The 22529-nt window shown below is 43.0% G+C and overlaps 1 protein-coding gene across 4 annotated transcripts in view; it reads left to right on the top strand.

The window, feature by feature from the left end:
• Positions 1 to 22529, top strand: part of ap2b1 (adaptor related protein complex 2 subunit beta 1) — a 69765-nt gene that overhangs the window by 6548 nt on the left and 40688 nt on the right. For all 4 annotated transcript variants that reach the window (XM_014197175.3, XM_014197174.3, XM_014197172.3 and 1 more), the window contains exons 8-14: positions 1800 to 1920; positions 4314 to 4409; positions 4616 to 4731; positions 4925 to 5090; positions 6008 to 6106; positions 6224 to 6483; positions 6696 to 6885. In XM_014197175.3, coding sequence (XP_014052650.1) covers positions 1800 to 1920; positions 4314 to 4409; positions 4616 to 4731; positions 4925 to 5090; positions 6008 to 6106; positions 6224 to 6483; positions 6696 to 6885 — 1048 coding nt within the window. The remainder of the gene's footprint in view (positions 1 to 1799; positions 1921 to 4313; positions 4410 to 4615; positions 4732 to 4924; positions 5091 to 6007; positions 6107 to 6223; positions 6484 to 6695; positions 6886 to 22529) is intronic.

Below are 22529 nucleotides of genomic sequence, written 5' to 3'. Positions count from 1 at the left end.
TTTTAAAATTAAGTAAAGTGCAATGAAGAACCATTAGGTCTAGTTGTTTTTTTTTACCATGTCTTAGTCCTATTTAAAGGTTTCTGGCAAGGAACATCAGGATGTTCACCTTTTCTGCCCCATAGCAAACTCAGGAGGATGATGGACTTGTAAGTGTTGACAAAGATTTGCCAGTTATCCATCCTTTGCCCTGATAATCTTTTTGCGTATTCTGCAAGTGACTTCGGTCAGGTCTGCTCGCTCACCTTTATCATTCGTCCTGAAACCGAAGAACTGCCAAACAGGCATATACATGATTTCTTTCCCATCTAGTCAGCCATCGTTTTTTTCTCATTCAACATAAGGCAGGCTATACTATAGATACTAAGTGAAATCCCGTCATTTCTTTTTTGTCGAAAATTAGCCTAATGGAAGAAGGTTGGAAATGTACTTACCCAGATGATCAAAATTAAATAACAATAGTCTACACTTGATATAGCTATAATATCCATTTTTAATATTTAAGCTAATATAACTGATATCTGAGTATTTTTATGGACAAGAGAGAAACATAGCCCTACCAATTTGAAAATCATTCTGTAGCCTAGACTAGCCCCCAAGGGATCAGGGCTGGAACAGAGTCAACCAGATTTTGTTTGCTGATGTCAACATTGTGAACAGAGTGCCCCATGGTGGCGGTGGGGTTATGGTATGGGCAGGCATAAGCTACGGACAAGGAACACAATTGCCTTTTATCGATGGCAATTTGAATGCACAAAGATACCGTGATGAGATCTTGAGGCCCATTGTTGTGCCATTCATCCACCACCATCACCTCATGTTTCAGCATGATAATACACAGCCCCATGTCGCAAGGTTCTGTACACAATTCCTGGAAGTTGAAAATGTCCCAGTTCTTCCATGGCCTGAATACTCACCAGACATGTCACCCATTGAGCATGTTTGGGATGCTCTGGATTGGTTCCCGCCAATATCCAGAAACTTCACACAGCCATTGAAGAGGAGTGGGACAACATTACACAGGCCACAATCAACAGCCTGATCAACTCTTATGTATTCTGAGATGTCACGCTGCATAACAGGTTTTCTGATCCACACCCCTAACTTTTTTTAAGGTATCTGTGAACAACAGATGCATATCTGTATTCCCAGTCATGTGCAATCCATAGATTAGGGCCTAATGCATTTAGTTCAATTGACTGATTTCCTTAGATGAACTGTAACTCAGTAAAATCTTAGAAATTGTTGCATATTGCGTTTTCTATTTTTGTTAAGTGTATTTTTTTTTTAATTGTTGGACATAAAGGACCAGCAAATCAGATCTGTGATTTTAGTTTTGGAAATTTGTTCCAAAGTATTCCCACCAATAACAAAGATATATACTATATGTGATCATATACAAATGCAAGCAAGGTTTGAAATTATTATGTTTTAGTTAAATATTATATCTGTTTGGGCTTCTTGCAGTCAATTTGCAGTGTAATTATGTTCTGGCCCCCTGACCATCCACTCAAGAAAATATCATCCCGCGGCTGAATCTAGTTAATTATCCCTTGTTTTTAGCCCTTTCTAAATGAATCCCTCAGTGATATGGAATGTTTGATGTTAGATAAGACTGTTTTGTTAAGATGTTTTGGCACCATGTTTTAGTTTGGTGCCATCCTCACTTCCTAGCCACTAGATGACAGAATGTCTCTTCCTATGTACCCTTCCCCCCCCTCGCTCTGTGGGTTCAGATCAGGACCAGATGGATAGATAGATGTTCTGTTCCTATAATACATGTCATCTCTACTCTTTAGGCCTGAGATCCTTAAGCAGGAGATCAAGGTGTTCTTTGTCAAGTACAATGACCCCATCTACGTCAAACTGGAGAAACTGGACATCATGATTCGCCTGGCCTCCCAGGCCAACATAGCTCAGGTACCATTCATGGAACCCTATACCTCAGTCAATAGAAGTCTACACGGAGTGTACAAAACATTAGGAACACCTTCCTAACATTGAGTTGCACCCCCCTTTGCCCTCAGAACAGCCTCAATTTGTCAGGGCATGGACTCTACAAGGTGTCAAGCTTTCCACAGGGATGCTGGCCAATGTTGACTCCAGTGCTTCCCACAGTTGTGTCAAATTGTCTGGATGTCCTTTGGGTGGTGGACCATTCTTGATACTCTGGGGAAACTGTTGAGCGTGAAAAACCCAACAGCGTTGCAGTTCTTGACACACTCAAACCAGTGCGCCTGGCACCTACCAGGGTTCGTATTTTCATGAAATCATGAAAAAGTGATGGGATTTTTAAATGGTGTTTTCCAGGCCTGGAAAAGTTTTGTAAAGTCATAAAATCTGAAATGTTTTGGAAGTCATGGAAATTCTGAATATTTTCTCTTAATGTAATTTATTTAGGCACAGTTAAATATTTTATCAATCAAATAGAATCAGCATATCAGCCAGGATCGGAATGTCACTAGTGCACCTGCATAGTGCAAGACGAGTGGGCCGTTGCTCAAGGACAGAGAGACAGTCAGACATTGCGTCAGCAGGTAGGCCTATAAAATATGATAGAGAACAGATTAACTTGGTAGCCAATTCTAAATATATATTGTACCCTCTAGTTAACTATTAAGCTATTTTTTAGCATGTATTAATGTTTTCGTCATGTCCCAAAACACTTTCCACCGACACTCGCAAATAAGGTCATACAAAGTTTATTTACTTTTTTGAACGATTCATATGATTCATTTAAAGCATTATTTTTGACGAATCAAACAATTCACTTCGCCATTGTATTAGTTGGGATTTGGTTCAGTCAAAATAATAATTTGTGAATCGTGAACATTATTTTTAGGAATAAAGATTAGATGCAACCTTTCATTTGGATTATGTGGCTTCAAAACTTGTTTTAAAGATTCTTCATGTTGATTTGAGAATCCAATGTATGGGACATTGTAACACAATAGATAATAGTCAGCCTGCAAATGTAGCTAAGATAATTATGACTAAACTAGAAAATAAAAAGATTTGTAGCCTACAATATTCAGTTGATCTTTGATATATTGAATGAGCAAATGATTTCAAAAGGCATAAAACTTATTTGTAATGTTGCTATGTTTCACATCAAGGGTGGTCAACCATCCTCCAGGAGAACTAATTGTTGTGCAGGTTTTTATTCCTGCAGGTTTTTATTCCTGAACACCCAGTAGCTCTCCACACTGAGGGCTGACCACAGGTGTTTTATACAGTTGCCTAGCAGGGTTTCTACTTTGTGGGGGATTAAGTGCCTTACTCAATGACAGGAGATGGTACATGGATCAGAGAGCAGCCTCCCAGTGTCAATACCACACTTTTCTATACGTAAATAGAGATGCCACCAATTGTTGGTCATGGAAATTTGGTGAAAAGTCATGCAATTCCATCTGTCAAAATGTGCATGCTACTACCGTTCAAAGGCACTTAAATATTTTCTTGGCCATTCACCCTCTGAATGGCACACATACACAATCCATGTCTCAATTGTCTCAAAGCTTAAAAATCCTTATTTCCTCCCTTCATCTACACTGATTGTAGTGAACATAACAAGTGACGTCAGTCTATGTCATGGAAAGAGCAGGTGTTCCTAATGTTTTGTTCACACATTGTATATTAGGGTGTTAATTTCTCATGATTTACTGTACATCATTATATACCTAGTCACTCTACACAGAAAACTATCGTTGTACCATTTTGGTGAAGCTAGCTCAGTACTGTGTATGTTTGACTTATAATAATGGTATTGCCCCCCAGAAATATAACATTTTGTTAACATAACAACATGGCCCTCAGAAAGCATAGTATACTCTAACCCCGACTTGCATCCATCTGTTCAGCCGCACCTCTATATTGAAGACTAATTTCAACAGAAACGTTCATATCCCAATGCTTCACTCCTAATCAGTCTTATCTGGTGCTCTTAGCGGCTCCTGTCAGACGATGCCTTAATGAACACACGTTTTAGATAGCGGATGTGCTCGCTTCCTTCGCTGTGAAGAGCCGAGATAGCTGTCAGCGTGATTGACAGCTAAGGCAGGCTCGGACAACCTTGCTGTAAATTAGCCATTACAATCCAACAGAGACACACTCCCTGGATAAACACCATCTCTGAGGGAGGCTTTGGTAGCTTCTCTGACTGGCCTTGGGTAGCTTACACTTGTGTGTGTACACAATTTACTAACCTCAACCTTATCTCCTCAACCCATTCTCTTATGGTGTCAAGATGTTTGCATGTCCTCCCACCGTGGGTGTGTGATGTTTTTCACTCATATGCCCTGCTCTCTCCCCAGGTTTTGGCTGAGCTGAAGGAGTATGCCACCGAGGTAGACGTTGACTTTGTGCGTAAGGCAGTGAGGGCCATCGGGCGCTGTGCCATCAAAGTGGAGGTTGGAATCTGAGACACCATCATAGATGGACACACAGAGGATCTCTGATCAATGTCTATCTGAACTTCAGATTTTATAGCTGTTCCATAAAAGTGCCATCCAATCCTATAAAGTTGTTTGAAGGAGTTTAAACGAGGTACTTTGGCCACTGTGAAAAAATCAGTTTTGGGTCAGTGTTGACTCTGTTCCTGCTGTCTCCTTCTTAGCAATCTGCTGAGCGCTGTGTGAGCACCCTGCTGGACCTCATCCAGACCAAGGTCAACTATGTGGTGCAGGAGGCCATCGTGGTCATCAGGGACATCTTCCGCAAATATCCCAACAAGTACGTGTCCTTTTCCCTCCATCCCCGATAATAATCAATGAAGTTGGGGATTTCTTTCCTCATTCTTGTCTTTTGCTTTTCAGTAGGGGCTATACTGCCCCTGTCTGTGTCTATACAAGACCTTTGTATATCCCCAGGCCCAGACAGACGCTAGTGTATACCCTGACCCTTTATACTTTCTCTCTCTGCTCAGGTATGAAAGCATCATCGCCACACTGTGTGAGAACCTGGATTCTCTGGACGAGCCGGATGCGCGTGCCGCCATGATCTGGATCGTGGGCGAGTACGCTGAGAGGATCGACAATGCCGACGAGCTGCTGGAGAGCTTCCTGGAGGGCTTCCATGACGAGAGCACGCAGGTCAGTTGTCCCAGAGCAGACCACTCAGGTCAGTTGTTCCAGAGCAGACCACTCAGGTCAGTTGTCCCAGGGTACTCAGGTCAGTTGTCCCAGAGCAGAGCGCTCAGGTCAGTTGTCCCAGGGTACTCAGGACAGTTGTCCCAGAGCAGACCACTCAGGTCAGTTGTCCCAGGGTACTCAGGTCAGTTGTCCCAGAGCAGACCACTCAGGTCAGTTGTCCCAGGGTACTCAGGTCAGTTGTCCCAGAGCAGAGCGCTCAGGTCAGTTGTTCCAGAGCACTCAGGTCAGTTGTCCCAGAGCAGACCACTCAGGTCAGTTGTTCCAGAGCACTCAGGTCAGTTGTCCCAGAGCAGACCACTCAGGTCAGTTGTCCCAGAGCAGAGCGCTCAGGTCAGTTGTCCCAGAGCGGAGCGCCCAGGTCAGTTGTCCCAGAGCGGAGCGCCCAGGTCAGTTGTCCCAGAGCGGAGCGCCCAGGTCAGTTGTCCCAGAGCGGAGCGCCCAGGTCAGTTGTCCCAGAGCGGAGCGCCCCAGGTCAGTTGCCCAGTTTCTAATCTACCTCTACCCCCAGGACAGTTAATATAAATCTGTTGGTTTCATTTGACAATCTTAATGCCAGATTGCCTGGATGATGCGTTTGGGACTTTTACACCCTGACAGAAATTAAACTAGGGCAAAGACTGGATTGGATATGGTTATAGATCCACCTTGCCCTTGTCTGTAATTCCTGCTATATTACTTTCATTAAAGTCAGCCTTTCATATCTACACATGTGCCTTAGGGATAGGGGCTAGGAGTTGATTTGGTCCAGCCCTAACAGTAATAACCTTTATTAACTGGGTTTGGCAGCCTCTTTCACTATTGGAGCAGGTATGAGGTTGGGTCAGACCATTCATAGCCTTGGGGGTGTGTTGTTTCAGGTCCAGCTCACTCTTCTCACAGCCATCGTCAAGCTTTTCCTCAAGAAGCCCTCTGAGACTCAGGAGCTGGTGCAGCAGGTCCTCAGTCTGGCCACACAGGTGAGACACACACATACACACACCAACACTTCTCACTCTTTTTTTTCAAACTGTCCCAAACTTAAACTCACCAATATCTATTCTCAACTATGATTCCTCTCCCTTGTGTCCTCCTAGGACTCCGACAACCCTGATCTGCGTGACAGGGGTTACATCTACTGGCGCCTGCTGTCCACCGATCCGGTAACGGCCAAGGAGGTGGTCTTGTCTGAAAAGCCTCTGATCTCGGAAGAGACAGACCTGATTGAGCCCACCCTGCTGGACGAGCTCATTTGCCACATTGGCTCCCTGGCCTCCGTCTACCACAAGCCCCCCAACGCCTTCGTGGAGGGCAGCCACGGCATCCATCGCAAGCACCTGCCCATCCAGCACGGCAGGTGAGACACAGTTACCAGGAAGTTACTCAGTTAACAAAGTCCCAGAAGACACACTCACCTAACCCCCAAACAACACGTCCCTCTCCGTCTAGCACAACACATAGGCAATCATTGCTTACACACAAATACCAAGATCTGCTCCCCCATATAAATTAAATAGAATATTCATTAAATACTGTATATCTGAGCCCTCCTCTCTTCCCACCTCTCAGCATTGACACAGGCGAGAGCCCTGTGAGCGCAGGGCCAGCGGTCCCTATTGAACAGGCCCAGTCAGTCATCCCCTCCCAGGGAGACCTGCTGGGAGACCTGCTCAACCTGGGTCCCCCCGTCAATGTGCCCCAGGTCTCCTCCATGCAGATGGGCGCTGTCGACTTGCTGGGCGGAGGCCTCGACAGCCTGGTGAGTGAGAGATACACACACAACATACTAACCTAAACGGTTTATTTATCTCTGCTGGGATGGTTGGATTGTGCATGTAGTCCATGAGGGATCAATAGGACAGCACTCTTCCTGATTGATGTTTTATTGTGCCATGAACAATGTGGAGAGTATGTCTCCTTTTAGCGTGGCTGTCAGTGTGCGTTCCCCGGTCTGAGTTGAGCTGAGGTGATGTAGGGGCTTCTGGCTGACACAGCGAGGGTGGTGTATGCTGAGCTGTGGCCACAGAGATCCACTATATCAGTGAGAAGCCTGTCTCCCTGTCCCTGATTGATCTGCCAGACACTGGTACAGAGAGGCAGGCAGGGCAGGGACGTCACGATGCAGCTTCACACTGATATCTCAATACAGCAGAGACACGAAGTGGAGGCTTGGCACGCACACAGCAAACCAAAGTTTGGTCCTAATGGTACATGGTGGTAGAATCTTGTCAGGTTGTATGTTGCTAATATTATTGCACTGTCAAGATTGTTTTGGGCTTTATACAGATTACTTGTTTTGGTTGACAAGTTGCTGCCTATTATTTAACGTTTCAGTTTTACTAAACGTCCTAGTTAGCCAGCTATAAAACGATCATTTCCATCCATGGTGTAACAATGTGATAATGATTTGAGTGTGGTTTGGCATGCGGGTCTTGTTTTGGGACTGCTCTGGAACGAGCAGCGGCTTTTTGGGAAGCTCTATTAATGTCTCTTATGTTTCACGAAAACTTCCTCCTCTTGACAAAGTCATTATAGCTTTTTAATGATATTAGCTGGTGATTGTGTTCCCTAGCCTGAAGGGACAGCCGCAGCGGTTGTTCTACTCTACGGATAGGGAAAGAAATGGTGTCAGACCGTCTACAGTCGTGGCCAAAAGTTTTGAGAATGACACAAATATTAATTTTCACAAAGTTTGCTGCTTCAGTGTCTTTAGATATTTTTGTCAGATGTTACTATGGAATACTGAAGTATAATTACAAGCATTTCATAAGTGTCATAGGCTGTTATTGACAATTACATGAAGTTGATGCAAAGAGTCAATATTTGCAGTGTTGACGCTTCTTTTTCAAGACCTCTGCAATCCTCCCTGGCATGCTGTCAATTAACTTCTGGGCCACATCCTGACTGATGGCAGCCCATTCTTGCATAATCAATGCTTGGAGTTTGTCAGAATTTGTGGGTTTTTGTTTGTCCACCCGCCTCTTGAGGATTGACCACAAGTTCTCAATGGGATTAAGGTCTGGGGAGTTTCCTGGCCATGGACCCAAAATATCGATGTTTTGTTCCCCGAGCCACTTAGTTATCAACTTAAACGCAATAGGACCACCATACGCATTAGAACCATTTTATGCATTGTGAATTCACATGGAATTTTATGTATTTTTATAATTTTAATGGAAAACCGATCACCCACAGGAGAGGGTGGGTTCAGAAGGGGGTGGGTGAATTGGCACTGAGGTGGGAAGTCCCTGCCCGAGATGTTCATTTGTTAGCTGACATTTTCAAGAGACTACACCTTCGATTGAGATAAAACAATGTGTAAGCTCAACCATGAGGAATCATAATGCCCTAGATACACCGCCTCACTCCAAAACTTTTTCCAAAGATCGGCACGTTTGTCAATTGGCATTATCCAGTCCAGGACAACTGTAGTTGGGCGGGGAGTTCAGCGTAGCGTATTAAGGGCCGTGTCTTGCCTGCCGTGTAGAGCGGGGCCTCATCGTGATAAGTGATTATTCCGGCTGTCTCGCTGTGTTCCTTATCCAGCTTGGCTGGCGCTCTCAGATTATAAAGGGTTTCCAATTAAATCTTAATTGGACAGTCATTAAAACTGCAGTGACTCCAATCCAAGTTGGAGAGTCCAGTCTGGGACATATTACCGCTGTGCTGCTACACAATGTTTAAACCACTCTGCTGAGTAATTACAGTGGGGAGTGAAAGCTACTCTCTTGCCTCTTTGATCAGCCATTCTGCAGACCTGTAAGCCAATTTGGCCAATTAATGGAATCAATATGGGTTTTAATGAAAGGCAAAAAGCCCTGAACTGAAACAGCCCTCAGTAGTTAGTTTAGCACTGATAAAGTCCAAGTGCACCCTTCTCGCAGTCAGAGCTTGAGTTTAAATACTTCTATGAAGGATATTGTGGCTCCAGATTGAACACAAAGCAATAATAGTTTTATTTGCTATATATTTGTAAAATAGAAAATAAAAAAGCAGGCCTAAGCTTAATGTGGGGCGATTAGGGATGTAACAATTCACAGATATGATCGATCCCCGTTCAAATGTTTAAGATATGGCTGCATCGGTCCGCGGGACCCCAAACTGATCCAAATGTAGCATGCTTCCGTCACGAAATCAATTCAAACGTTACAAATGCCGGTTCACACATTTTTCTTGCTCAAATGACTCTTGCTCTACCTTCTGAAAATACCTCATCTTTTGTGACAACTGTGTCCTCTCCTTCAGTGTCGAACTAAGCATGTATTTGTGTTGCCAGTCATTGATCTACAAGTCATTTTGCATGCCAAACAACCCCAGGCAATATCAGTAGCCTAGTCAAGCTTTGCATGATCACCAACGAGAGGTAGGCCTATTCCTGATCTGGCACATCTGCGTGTCACCTTCAGCATTCAAATGTTTGTAAAATGGCTTGCTCTTTATTAGTTGAGTGACAACCAATGTATTTTGCTAGGTTATTTTTAATCAAATGCACTGTTGAAAATGGTGTTTTACCGGAATAAAAGTAGCACCGGAGACAACTCTCATCTGGCTATACATGCTGACTGGTGCTTGCATTCGATTTTATTTTGATTGTTCAGGTTCACCATCAGCAATAGTTTTGGTAGTTTTGCTTGTAACAATCAGTATATACAGTACAGTGCCTTCAGAAAGTATTTACACCCCTTGACTTTTTCCACATTTTACAAAGTTGCTAAAAAATATATTTAATTTTAATTTTTTTGTCAACAGATACATAAAATACTCTAATGTCAAAGTGGAAGAAGTTTTTTTTAATTAATGAAACATTAAACACACTACAGTTCAAAAGTTTGGGGTCACTTATTAATTTCCTTATTTTTAAAGAAAAGCACATTTTTTGTCCATTAAAATAACATCAAATTGATCAGAAATACAGTGTAGACATTGTTAATGTTGTAAATGACTATTGTAGCTGGAAACGGCAGATTCTTTTTTTATCTACATAGGCAGATTTTTTTAAATCTACATATGTGTACAGAGGCCCATTATCGGCAACCATCACTCCTATGTTCCAATGGCACGTTGTGTTAGCTAATCCAAGTTAATCATTTTAAAAGGCTAATTGATCATTTGAAAACGTTTTGCAATTAGCACAGCTGAAAACTGTTGTTCTGATTAAATACGCAATAAAACTGGCCTTCTTTAGACTAGTTGAGTATCTGGAGCATAAGCATTTGTGGGTCCGATTACAGGCTCTGTCAAGTTAGTTGTTGATCATTAATAGACAGCCATTTTAACCCTTGCCATAGACTTTCAAGCCGATTTAAGTCAGAACTACTCAGTAACATTCAATGTCATGTTGGTAAGTAACTACAGTGTATATTTGACCTTGTCTTTTAAGTTATTGTTCTGCTGAAAGGTAAATTTGTCTCCCAGTATCTGTTGGAAAGCAGACTGAACCAGGTTTTCCTCTAGGAGTTTGCCTGTGCTTAGCTTTATTCCATTTATTTTTATCCTAAAAACACTCCCTAGTCCTTGCCGATGACAAGCAAACCCATAACATGCAGCCACCACCATTCTTGGTACTCAGTGGTACTCAGTGATGCGTTGTGTTGGATTTTCCCAGAACATAGCGCTTTGTATTCAGGACAAAAAGTTAGTTCCTTTGCCACATTTTTTGCAGTATTACTTTAGTGCCTTATTGCAGACATAATGAATGTTTTTGAATATTTTTATTCTGTACAGGCTTCCTACTTTTCACTCTGTCATTTATGTTAGTATTGTGGAGTAACTACAATGATGTTGCTCCACCCTAAGTTCTCCTATCACAATCATTAATCTAACTGTTTTAAAATTCCTCTCCGGCAAGTGATTTAGGAACGGCGCCTGTATCTTTGTAGTGACTGAATGTATTGATACACCATCCAAAGTGTAAAATTAATAACTACATCATGCTCAAAGAGTTAAGCACATTTTAACTTCTGAACTTATTTAGGCTTGCCATAACAAAAGGTTTAAATACTTATTGACTTAAGACATTTCAGCTTTAAATGTTTTATTAATTTGTAAACATTTAAAAAAATATATAGAATTCCACTTTGACATTATGGGGTATTGTGTGTAGATTAGTTACACAAAATATAAATTTATTATCGTAAAATAGCGATAATATTCCAACCGGGCAACTTGTATTCATTCAAAGACTGAAAGAAAAAAATTGAGAAGTCTCGTGAACGCGCATCTCCAGTCTCACTGTCCCCAGGCTGACAACTTACAAACTCTGCTGTACTTTGCCCAGACATTTACATTTAAGTCATTTAGCAGACGCTCTTATCCAGAGCGACTTACAGTAGTGAATGCATACATTTCAAACTTTTTTTTTCTTCTCCGTACTGGCCCCCCGTGGGAATCGAACCCACAACCCTGGCGTTGCAAACACCATTGCAAACACCATGCTCTACCAACTGAGCCAGAGACAGGAGACACGTCATTCCACTTTCTGGCGGCTTTAGAGAGCCAATGGAAGCCTTAGAAAGTGTCACGTTACAGCACAGATGCTGTATTTTTGATAGAGATGCAACAGGACAACAAATTGTCAGACAGGGCACTTCCTGCATGGAATCTTCTCAGGTTTTGGCCAGCCATATGAGTTCTGTTATACTCACAGACACCATTCAAACAGTTTTAGAAACTTTAGAGTGTTTTCTATCCAAATCTACTAATTATATGCATATTCTAGTTTCTGGGCAGGAGTAGTAACCAGATTAAATCGGGTACGTTTTTTATCCGGCCGTGAAAATACTGCCCCCTTTACAACAACAGGTTAATCTACAAAATGACATGAATTAGTGGGTGGGGGATGGTGATTTCAAATTAAGTGTGTTGGGGGGGGGACAAAAGGCAAACATTTAATTTAGAATGGAAAATGAATGTGTCAATGCAACAAATGTTAGTCGAACCGCATTGCATCGATTCGTTCCTCTAATCGAATCGCATCAAATTGTTTCAAGCTAAACATATACTTTTCGTGTATCGTAACGGAGCCCATGTATCTGTACTGAACAAAAATATAAACACAACATGTTATACTTCAGAGAAGGAAATCGGTCAATTGAAAAATGTATTAGGCCCTAATCTATGGATTTCACATGACTGGGCAGGGGCGCAGGCATGGGTGGGCCTGGGAGGGCATAGGCCCACCCACTTGCGAGCCAGGCCCAGCCAATCAGAATATGTTTCCCCCCACAAAGGGCTTTATTACAGACAGAACTACTCCTCAGCACCACCCCCAGGCGATTCTGCAGGTGAAGAAGCCGGATATGTAGGTCCTGGGCTGGCGTAGTTACACGTGGTCTGCAGTTGTGAGGCTGGTTGGACATTCTGCCAAATTCTCTAAAAGGAAGTTGGAGGCGGCTTATGGTAGGGAAATAAAAATGTAATTCTCTGGCAACAGCTCTGTTGGACATTCCTGTAGTCAGAAAGACAAAACTGTAGCCTTTTATTGTCCCCAGCGCAAAGTGCACCTGTGTAATGATCATGCTGTTTAATCAGCTTCTTTATGCCACACCTGTCAGGTGGATGGATTATCTTGGCAAAAGAGAAATGCTCACTAACAGGGACGTAATCAATTTTGTGCAAAAAGTTTGAAAGAAATAAGCTTTTTGTGCGTATGAAACATTTCTGGGATCTTTTATTTCGCCTCATGAAAAATGGGAGTATCAAATACAACTTGCACTACTTCACCTGCAATCAAAATATATTATTCGTGTCTGTCAAGTGTCTACCCTGAATTCCCATATGGGCTTGTTCCTCAAAATACACAGTTTTTGAATCACCAGCAAAATGCAGTGCAATGTCAAATCGTTTTCCCTGTGTATTTACTACCCGGTTGTCATCTACACATTCTGTCGCAGCAAAAGCAATACTTTCTCCCTCCGAAACTGGGAGAGTGAGTAAGATTCCGATATTCTGAAGTAATTGTATTTAGAAGCGGCTGGGCACTCCTGGGGAATGGCAGGCTGCTCACATTGGGGAAGTGGAATGGTATCAGGGAACTGCCTAGAATCCTGTTCACTCCAATTTCCCCTTACACGGAATGACATATTCCCTCTAAGAGGTCCTAAACTCAGGAGGACCTCCTTTGGGAGTGACTTGAGTCATCATGGCTTTAGACATTTCTACTTGGACCCTTGAGGAAGCTAACCAATGAAATCATCATGGGCCAGATGTAAACAAATGGAGAGAAATTAGGATAGGCATATCCTATACGAGAGCTGGGTTTCATGGTAACTCATGAAGAACCACAAACCCCGGTCTTTATCGTAGTCATCAGGTTGAGATTGCATCCTTTCCCTACACCTCCAGTAACAGCCCTAGATCACTACCCTCTACACCAGATAACTAGCCCGTTCATCCTCATGTCATTCCGTTTTACAGCTTTCTGGGCCACTATAAAAGGAACTCTGACAGTGGATTTAACATACAGTTGAAGTCGGAAGTTTACATACACTTAGGTTGGAGTCATTAAAACTCGTTTTTCAACCACTCCACAAATTTCTTGTTAACAAACTATAGTTTTGGCAAATCGGTTAGGTCATTTTTCCAACAATTGTTTACAGACAGATTATTTCAATTATAATTCACTGTATCACAATTCCAATGGGTCAAAAGTTTACATACACTAAGTTGACTATGCCTTTTAAACAGCTTGGGAAATTCCAGAAAATGTCATGGCTTTAGAAGCTTCTGATAGGCTAATTGACATCATTTGAGTCAATTGGAGGTGTACCTGTGGATGTATTTCAAGGCCTACCTTCAAACTCAGTGCCTCTTTGCTTGACATCATGGGGAAATCAAAAGAAATCAGCCAAGACCTCAGAAAAAAGATCTCCACAAGTCTGGTTCATCCTTGGGAGCAATTTCCAAACGCCCGAAGGTATCACGTTCATCTCTACAAACAATAGTATGCAAGTATAAACACCATGGGACCACGCAGCCGTCATACTGCTCAGGAAGGAGACGTGTTCTGTCTCCTAGAGATGAATGTACTTCGGTGCGAAAAGTGCAAATCAATCCCAGAACAACAGCAAAGGACCTTGTGAAGACGCTGGAGGAAACTGGTACAAAAGTATCTATATCCACAGTAAAACTAGTCCTATATCGACATAACCTGAAAGGCCGCTCAGCAAGGAAGAAGCCACTGCTCCAAAACCGCCATAAAAAAGCCAGACTACGGTTTGCAACTGCAAATGGGAACAAAGATCGTACTTTTTGGAGAAATGTCCTCTAGCAAAAATAGAACTGTTTGGCCATAATGACCATCGTTATGTTTGGAGGAAAAAGGGGAAGGCTTGCAAGCAGAAGAACACCATCCCAACCGTGAAGCATGGGGGTGGCAGCATCATGTTGTGGGGGTGCTTTGCTGCAGGAGGGACTGGTGCACTTCACAAAATAGATGGCATCATGAGGTAGGAAAAATGATGTGGATATATTGAAGCAACATCTCAAGACATCAGTCAGGAAGTTAAAGCTTGGTGGCAAATGGGTCTTCCAAATGGACAATGACCCCAAGCATACTTCCAAAGTTGTGGCAAAATGGCTTAAGGACAACAAAGTCAAGGTATTGGAGTGGCCAACACAAAGCCCTGACCTCAATCCTATAGAAAATGTGTGGGCAAAACTGAAAAAGTGTGTTCGATCAAGGAGGCTTACAAACCTGACTCAGTTACACCAGCTCTGTCAGGAGCTAATCTAACTGTTTAACTATTTATATATACATGGAATTGTATTTGTTATTTTTTTACTCTTTTAAAAAGAATCTTTACAGGAAAATGCCATGGACACTATCTGATGTGTGGAGACATTTCACTGCAGCTAATGTAGAAGGAAAAGCTGTGTACATTTGCAAATACTGTGCCAAATAATATGTGAAGAATGCAACAAAGATGCAGAATCATCTGGCCAAGTGCATAAAGTTCCCTCAGCGCTCACAACAAGCAACCTCTGACAAAAGTCCCTATACTTCTATTCAAGGTGAAAATGAATCAGACACCTTATCGATAGCAACAGCTCATGGTCCTCCTGGAATCAGAAGTGTTTTTGACTCAATGGAGGACGTAGTCAGAGAAATGCTGATGAATGTCTTGCTCGAGCTGTGTTCTGCAACTGGTTCACCTCTGATGCTCACAGGCAATGTGTATTGGAAGAGATTTCTGAATGTTCTTCGCCCAGCATACACCCCTCCAACCAGACATGCTTTATCTACTCATTTGCTGGATGCAGAGTTCAACAGAATTCAAGTGAAGTTCAAGCAAATCATAGAGAAAGCAGACTGAATTGCAATCATCTCTGATGGGTGGTCGAATGTTAATGCGCAAGGAATAATTAACTACATCATCTCCACCCCTCAACCAGTATTCTACAAGAGCACAGACACATGGGACAACAGACACACCGGTCTCTACATTGATGACTGCCTTCAGCTCCTCTGCAATGACCTTGGACCACAGAAGGTATTTGCACTGGTGACAGACAATGCTGCGAACATGAAGGCTGCTTGGTCTAAAGTAGAGGAGTCCTACCCTCACATCACACCCATTGGCTGTGCTGCTCATGCATTGAATCTGCTCCTCAAGGACATCATGTTACTGAAAACAATAGATACACTCTACAAGAGAGCCAAGGAAATGGTTAGGTATGTGAAGGGTCATCAAGTTATAGCAGCAAAGTGAGAAGAATAAGAGCACCACATTGAAGCTGCCCAGCAACACCCGTTGGGGTGGTGTTGTCATCATGTTTGACAGTCTCCTGGAGGGGAAGGAGTCTCTCCAAGAAATGACCATATTACAGTCTGCCGATATGGACAGCCCCATCAAGTGGATCCTCCTGGATTATGTATTTTGGGAGAGAGTGGTAAGCAGCCTGAAACTCCTGAAACCTATAGCAGTAGCCATTTCACGGATTGAGGGAGATAATGCTATCCTGTCTGATGTTCAGACTCTGCTTGCAGATGTAAGAGAAGAAATCCTTACTGCTCTGCCCACTTCACTGTTGCTCCAAGCAGAGGAAACTGCAGTTCTGAAATACATCAAAAAGCGTGAAGCCTTCTGCCTGAAGCCCATACACGCCGCAGCGTACATGTTGGACCCCAAGTATGCTGGCAAGAGCATCCTGTCTGTTGCAGAAATCAACAAGGCCTATGGTGTTATTACTACCGTGTCTCGCCACCTTGGCCTGGATGAGGGCAAGGTTCTTGACATTTCTGGCGAAGTACACTTCCAAGCAAAGGCTTTGGGATGGAGATGCAATATGGCAGTTGTGCCAACATATCTCATCAGCCACCTGGTGGAAGGGACTTAGTGGATCTGAGGCTCTTTCCTCTGTTGCCTCCATCATCCTCCAAATCCCAGCAACATCAACCGCCTCAGAGCGCAACTGGTCCTTGTTTGGGAACACACACCAAAGCACGCAACAGGCTGACCAATACAAGGGTTGAAAAATCGGTGGCCATCCGGGCAAATTTGAGGCTTTTTGAGCCTGACAACGAGCCATCCTCAACAAGGTTGGAAAGTGACAGTGAAGATGAGGCCTCAGAGTCTGATGTTCAAGAGGTGGACATTGAGTAGGTCCAGGGAGAAGACGTTGAAGCCTGAGAGGAAGACAACCAAAGCTTTAGTTTCTAGACTATCATTTTACAGATGTATGTTGAAAATGTTTTTTCGGAGATGCGATGGTTCATTCAATATTCCCTTTTGTTGTTCAGTGAAATCATCCCATGTGAAGAGTCAACTCATTTAATTAATTTGCATATATTTTCGTTAATTCACGTAATTCCCATGGAAAGTTTTCACCTCTGAATATTCCCCAAAATGTGCAACCCTAGTCCACTGTCATGACAGTGGTATTGAAGTGTGACACACTCTATTCCAGCCATTTTATACATCCAAGTCAGGTTTGGGATTATGCAGCACCCTGCTTTTTAAGTGTTACCTCCCTGTTGCCCATGCCATATAAATAGAATCTCATTCTTGTTCTGTGGCCCATATTTTTTAACATGCTTCCATACCCACTGCAGACAGACAGCGTTACTAGTGGTTTGAGGCTGCATTGACTGACAAGCTGCTGTCATTAGAAGGGCAAAATGAGGGAAGGATTAAGGCGACAGAAAGGGCTGAGTCAGCACCCTGAGTCTTAATATTAAAGCTGACCTTCTGGATGAGGCGGCTGAGCCAGGTTAACCTGACAAGCATTCAAAGTCCCGTGTGCTATCAGTTTTTCAATGCACATTGACTGGGTTCTTCTCTTTAAGATGCCCTATCGCTCCACTATTTCTGGTTACAAAAATTCTAATAGTTCGCTTAAGTATAGTGTAGAGAATCATTGTACCATCTACACCACTGTGAAATACAGTATCTTTTCCATAATCAAAAATATTGTATTTTCAGCTGTTTGAAGCTGGTGTACAAAAATGTAAATAAAATACATAAAAACAAAACTTAAGAATGGGAAGCACAGAAGTAGCGCAGCTAGACCAGATTTACCACTTCTTAGACTTGCTTTCAATGAGTGACACATCTATAACACACATTTATATGTGAATTTGGTCTGGTCGCCCAAAAAGTTACTCATTGGAACTTTAAAGCTGCCATTATTAGACCCCTCCGAGACTGAATTACATATTGGATAAGGCTTTTCACTGAAAACTCAATTTCTCTGAGGTGACACCCACTGAAATTGTGAAGGACTAACCTATACGTTTGTTTCCCAATACAAATTAAATGTGACAGTTAAAGGAAAAATCCACTCATTCCTTCACTTGGCAGTGTTAAATAAAACTAATATGTGAGAACAATATTTGTTTTGAACAAATGCTTCATTTTGGCATTGTAATAAGGTTTGTAGCAACATGGAAAATCGTTGTGGAAATCTGTTGCAGCTCAAGTTGACTACTAAATCCACAATGTAATGCTCCCTCTATGGGCGGGCTGGTTGGCTAGGTAGGTAGGTAGCTACACACAATAATACCAGCATGTAACATAACTAGTTAGTGCAGTTTTGTTTTGACGATTTTACAGCTATCAATTAATAGTCAACAATCTCATGTTCAACCTGCAGATCGATGTGCCTCACAGAGTGGAGTCTAACATTCGCAACGGCATATATCATTTTGAGTAGATGTGAAACGTTGCCCATGCTACGGCAATGGGCCGTGCGCTGCATTCTGGGCGGTTCTGGGACAAGGAGCGCTCTCCATCAAGGAGTGAAAGGGAGTCTATTGGGCAATAGCTCAAAAACCCAACATTAGCACGAATTTAGTCAACAAGAAGTACAACATTACACATTTTTCCAAGATGTGAGATAATGAACTTGCTATCTGTATTATCGTATAGCTTTGGAATCATGACATTACTTACTTTCGAGGAAAATAGGCACGTTTCTCTTCATAAACACTGACTTTGAGAAGGGATTGCGTGACAAATAGCCTAGCAATCGTGTGACGCAGCATGGCAATGTGAATGCTTCTGGGTGGGGTGTTATACTTTTCTTCATTCATTTGATTCCTATCTCCTTTCTATAATATCTCTGGCAACGGCACCATACAATGCACCCTGGACTAAAGAGGCAGACAAATAGGAAACGTTTGCTAGACCCTCTGTTAAATTACACATTTCTCGTGGTAGGAGTATCGCAAAAATATGATCAATGGCTCATTCGATAGAAGACATCCTCCCGAGTTATGACATCGGCCAGTATTGAAATCTGACTTATGATAGCAGTTTTCGCCATCTAAAAGTCATATTCCTATTAACTTCCAGTGTAGTGAGAGCGACTTTATCATGGTGCTACGTCATACCGGACGGATTTCTGCCTGCTTGAAGGCCAATAACTCAGATACACATGAAAACAACTTTCTTTTCTTGCTTTTGTTTCTCACCTTTATTAAGCAGGTAGGCCAGTTGAGAACGAGTTTTCATTTACAACTCCGACCTGGCCAAGATGAAGCAAAGCAGTGTGACAAAAACAACAGAGTTACACATAAAGAACCGTACAGTCAATAACATAATAGAAAAAAATCTATGTACAGTGTGTGTAAATGTAGAAGAGTTGGGAGGTAAGGCAATAAATAGGCCATAGAGGCAAAATAATTACAATTTAGCATTAACACTGAAGTGATAGATGTGCAGATGATGATGTGCAAGTAGACATACTGGGGTGAAAAAGAGCAAGAGGATAAGTAACAATATGGGGATGAGGTAGTTGGGTGTGCAATTTACAGATTGGCTGTGTACAGGTATAGTGAGCTGCTCTGACAGCTGATGCTTAAAGTTAGTGAGGGAGATATAAGACTCCAGCTTCAGTGATTTTTGCAAAAGACTTATAGATGACCTGGAGCCAGTGGGTTTGGTGACGAATATGTAGGGAGGGCCAGCCAACAAGAGCATACAGGTCACAGTGGTGGGTAGTATATGGGACTTTGGTGACAAAACGGATGGCATTGTGATAGATTACATCCAGTTTGCTGAGTAGAGTGTTGGCTATTTTTTAAATGACATCGCCGAAGTCAAGGATCAGTAGGATAGTCAGTTTTACGAGGGTATGTTTAGCAGCATGAGTGAAGGAGGCTTTGTTGCGAAATAGGAAGCCGATTCTAGATTTAATTTTGGATTGGAGATGCTTAATGTGAGTCTGGAAGGAGAGTTTACAGTCTAACCAGACACCTAGGTATTTGTAGTTGTCCACACATTCTAAGTCAGAACTGTCCAGAGTAGTGATGCTAGTTGGGCGGGAGCAATCGGTTGAAAAGCATGCACTTCGTTTTACTAGTATTTAAAAGCAGATGGAGGCCACGGAAGGAGTGTTGTATGGCATTGAAGCTTGTTTGGAGGTTTGCTTCCAAAGAAGGGCCAGATGTATACAGAATGGTGTCGTCTGCGTAGAGCTGGATCAGATAATCACCAGCAGCAAGAGCGACATCATTGATATATACAGAGAAAATATTTGGCCCAAGAATTGAACCCTGTGGCACCCCCATAGAGACTGCCAGAGGTCCGGATAACAGGCCCTCCGATTTGACACACTGAACTCTATCTGAGAAGTAGTTGGTGAACCAGGCGAGGCAGTCATTTGAGAAACCAAGGCTATTGAGTCTACCGATAAGAATGCGGTGATTGACAGAGTCGAAAGCCTTGGCCAAGTCGATGAAGATGGCTGCACAGTACTGTCTTTTATCGATGGCGGTTATGATATTGTTTAGGACCTTGAGCGTGGCTGAGGTGCACCCATGACCAGCGCGGAAACCAGATTGCATAGCGGAGAAGGTACGGTGGGATTCGAAATGGTCGGTGATCTGTTTGTATTGGCTTTCATGGTTTTAGAAAGGCAGGGCAGGATGGATTTAGGTCTATAACAGTTTGGGTCTAGAGTGTCTTCCCCTTTGAAGAGGGGCAGCTTTCCAATCTTTGGGGATCTCAGTAGACTCGAAAGAGAGGTTGAATAGGCTAGTAATAGGGGTTGCAACAATTTTGGTGGATAATTTTAGAAAGAGATGGTCCAGATTGTCTAGCCCAGCTGATTTGTAGGGATCCAGATTTTGCAGCTCTTTTAGAACATCAGCTGTCTGGATTTGGGTGCGGGGGGGGGGTCTTGGGCATGTTGCTGCAGGGGTTGCTGAGATGTTGGTAGGTGTAGCCAGGTGGAAAGCATGGCCAGCCGTAGGAAAATGCTTATTGGATTTCTCGATTATCGTAGATTTATCGGTGGTGATGGTGTTTCCTATCCTCAGTGCGGTGGGCAACTGGGAGGAGGTGCTCTTATTCTCCATGGACTTTACAGTGTCCCAAAACGTTTTTGAATTAGTGCTACAGGATGCAAATTTCTGTTTGAAAAAGCTAGCCTTAGCTTTCCTAACTGACTGAGTATATTGGTTCCTGACTTCCCTGAAAAGTTGCATATCGCGGGGGCTATTCGATGCTAATCCAGTACGCCACAGGATGTTTTTGTGCTGGTCAAGGGCAGTCAAGTCTGGGGTGAACCAAGGGCTATATCTGTTCTTAGTTCTACATTTTTTAAATGGGGCATGCTTATTTAAGATGGTGAGGAAAGCACTATTAAAGAGCAACCAGGCATCCTCTACTGACGGGATGAGGTCAATATCCTTCCAGGATACCTGGGCCAGGTCGATTAGAAAGGCCTGCTCGCTGAAGTGTTTTAGTGAGCATTTGACAGTGATGAGGGGTGGTCGTTTGACCACGAACCCATTAAGCACGCAGGCAATGAGGCAGTGATCGCTGAGATCCTGGTTGATGACAGCAGAGGTGTATTTAGAGAGCAGGTTGGTCAGGATGATATCTAAGAGGGTGCCCATGGTTACAGATTTAGGGTTCTACCTGGTAGATTCCTTAATAATTTGTGTAAGATTGAGGGCATCTAGCTTAGATTGTAGGATGGCCGGGATGTCCCAATTTAGGTCACCTAACCGTACGAACTCTGAAGACAGACGTGGGGCAATCAATTCACATATGGTGTCCAGGGCACAGCTGGGGGCTGAAGGGGGTCTATAACAAGCGGCAACTGTGAGAGACTTGTTTCTGGAAAGGTGTATTTTTAAAAGTAGAAGCTCGAATTGTTTGGGCACAGACTTGGATAGTATGACAGAACTCTGCAGGCTATCTGCAGTAGATTGCAACACCGCCCCATTTGGCAGTTCTATCTTGTCGGAAAATATTATAGTTAGGGATGGAAATTTCTGGATTTTTTGTGGCCTTCCTAAGCCAGGATTCAGACACGGCTAGGACATCCGGGTTGGCAGAGTGTGCTAAAGCAGTGAATAAAACAAACTTAGGGAGGAGGCTTCTAATGTTAATGTTACATCTAATGTAACCATAAAAACCAAGGCTTTTACGGTTACAGAAGTCAACAAATGAGAGCACCTGGAGAATGGGAGTAGTGCTAGGGGCTGCGGGGCCTGGGTTAACCTCTACATCACCAGAGGAGGAGTAGGATAAGGGTAGGGCTAAAGGCTATAAGAACTGCTTGTCTAGTGCGTTCGGAACAGAGAGTAAAAGGAGCAGATTTCTGGGCGCGGAAGAATAGATTCAAGGCATAATGTACAGACTAGGGTATGGTAGGATGTGAGTACAGTGAAGGTAAACCCAGGCATTGAGTGACGATGAGAGAGGTTTTGTCTCTAGGCACCATTTAAGCCAGGTGAGGTCACTGCATGTGTGGGAGGTGGAACAAAAGGGCTAGCTAAGGCATATTGAGCAGGGATGGAGGCTCTACATTGAAATAAGACAATAATCACTAACCAAAACAGCAATAGACAAGGCATATTGACATTAGGGAGAGGCATGTTTAGCCGAGTGATCATAGGGTCCAGTGAATAGCTAGGCGAGCTGGAGACATGGCGAATCAGACAGCTAGCGG

This window comes from Salmo salar, chromosome 04, assembly GCF_965601325.2.
Source record: "Salmo salar chromosome 04, fSalSal1, whole genome shotgun sequence".
NCBI classification, from domain to species: domain Eukaryota; kingdom Metazoa; phylum Chordata; class Actinopteri; order Salmoniformes; family Salmonidae; genus Salmo; species Salmo salar.
This window is presented reverse-complemented; position numbering and strand designations above follow the sequence as displayed.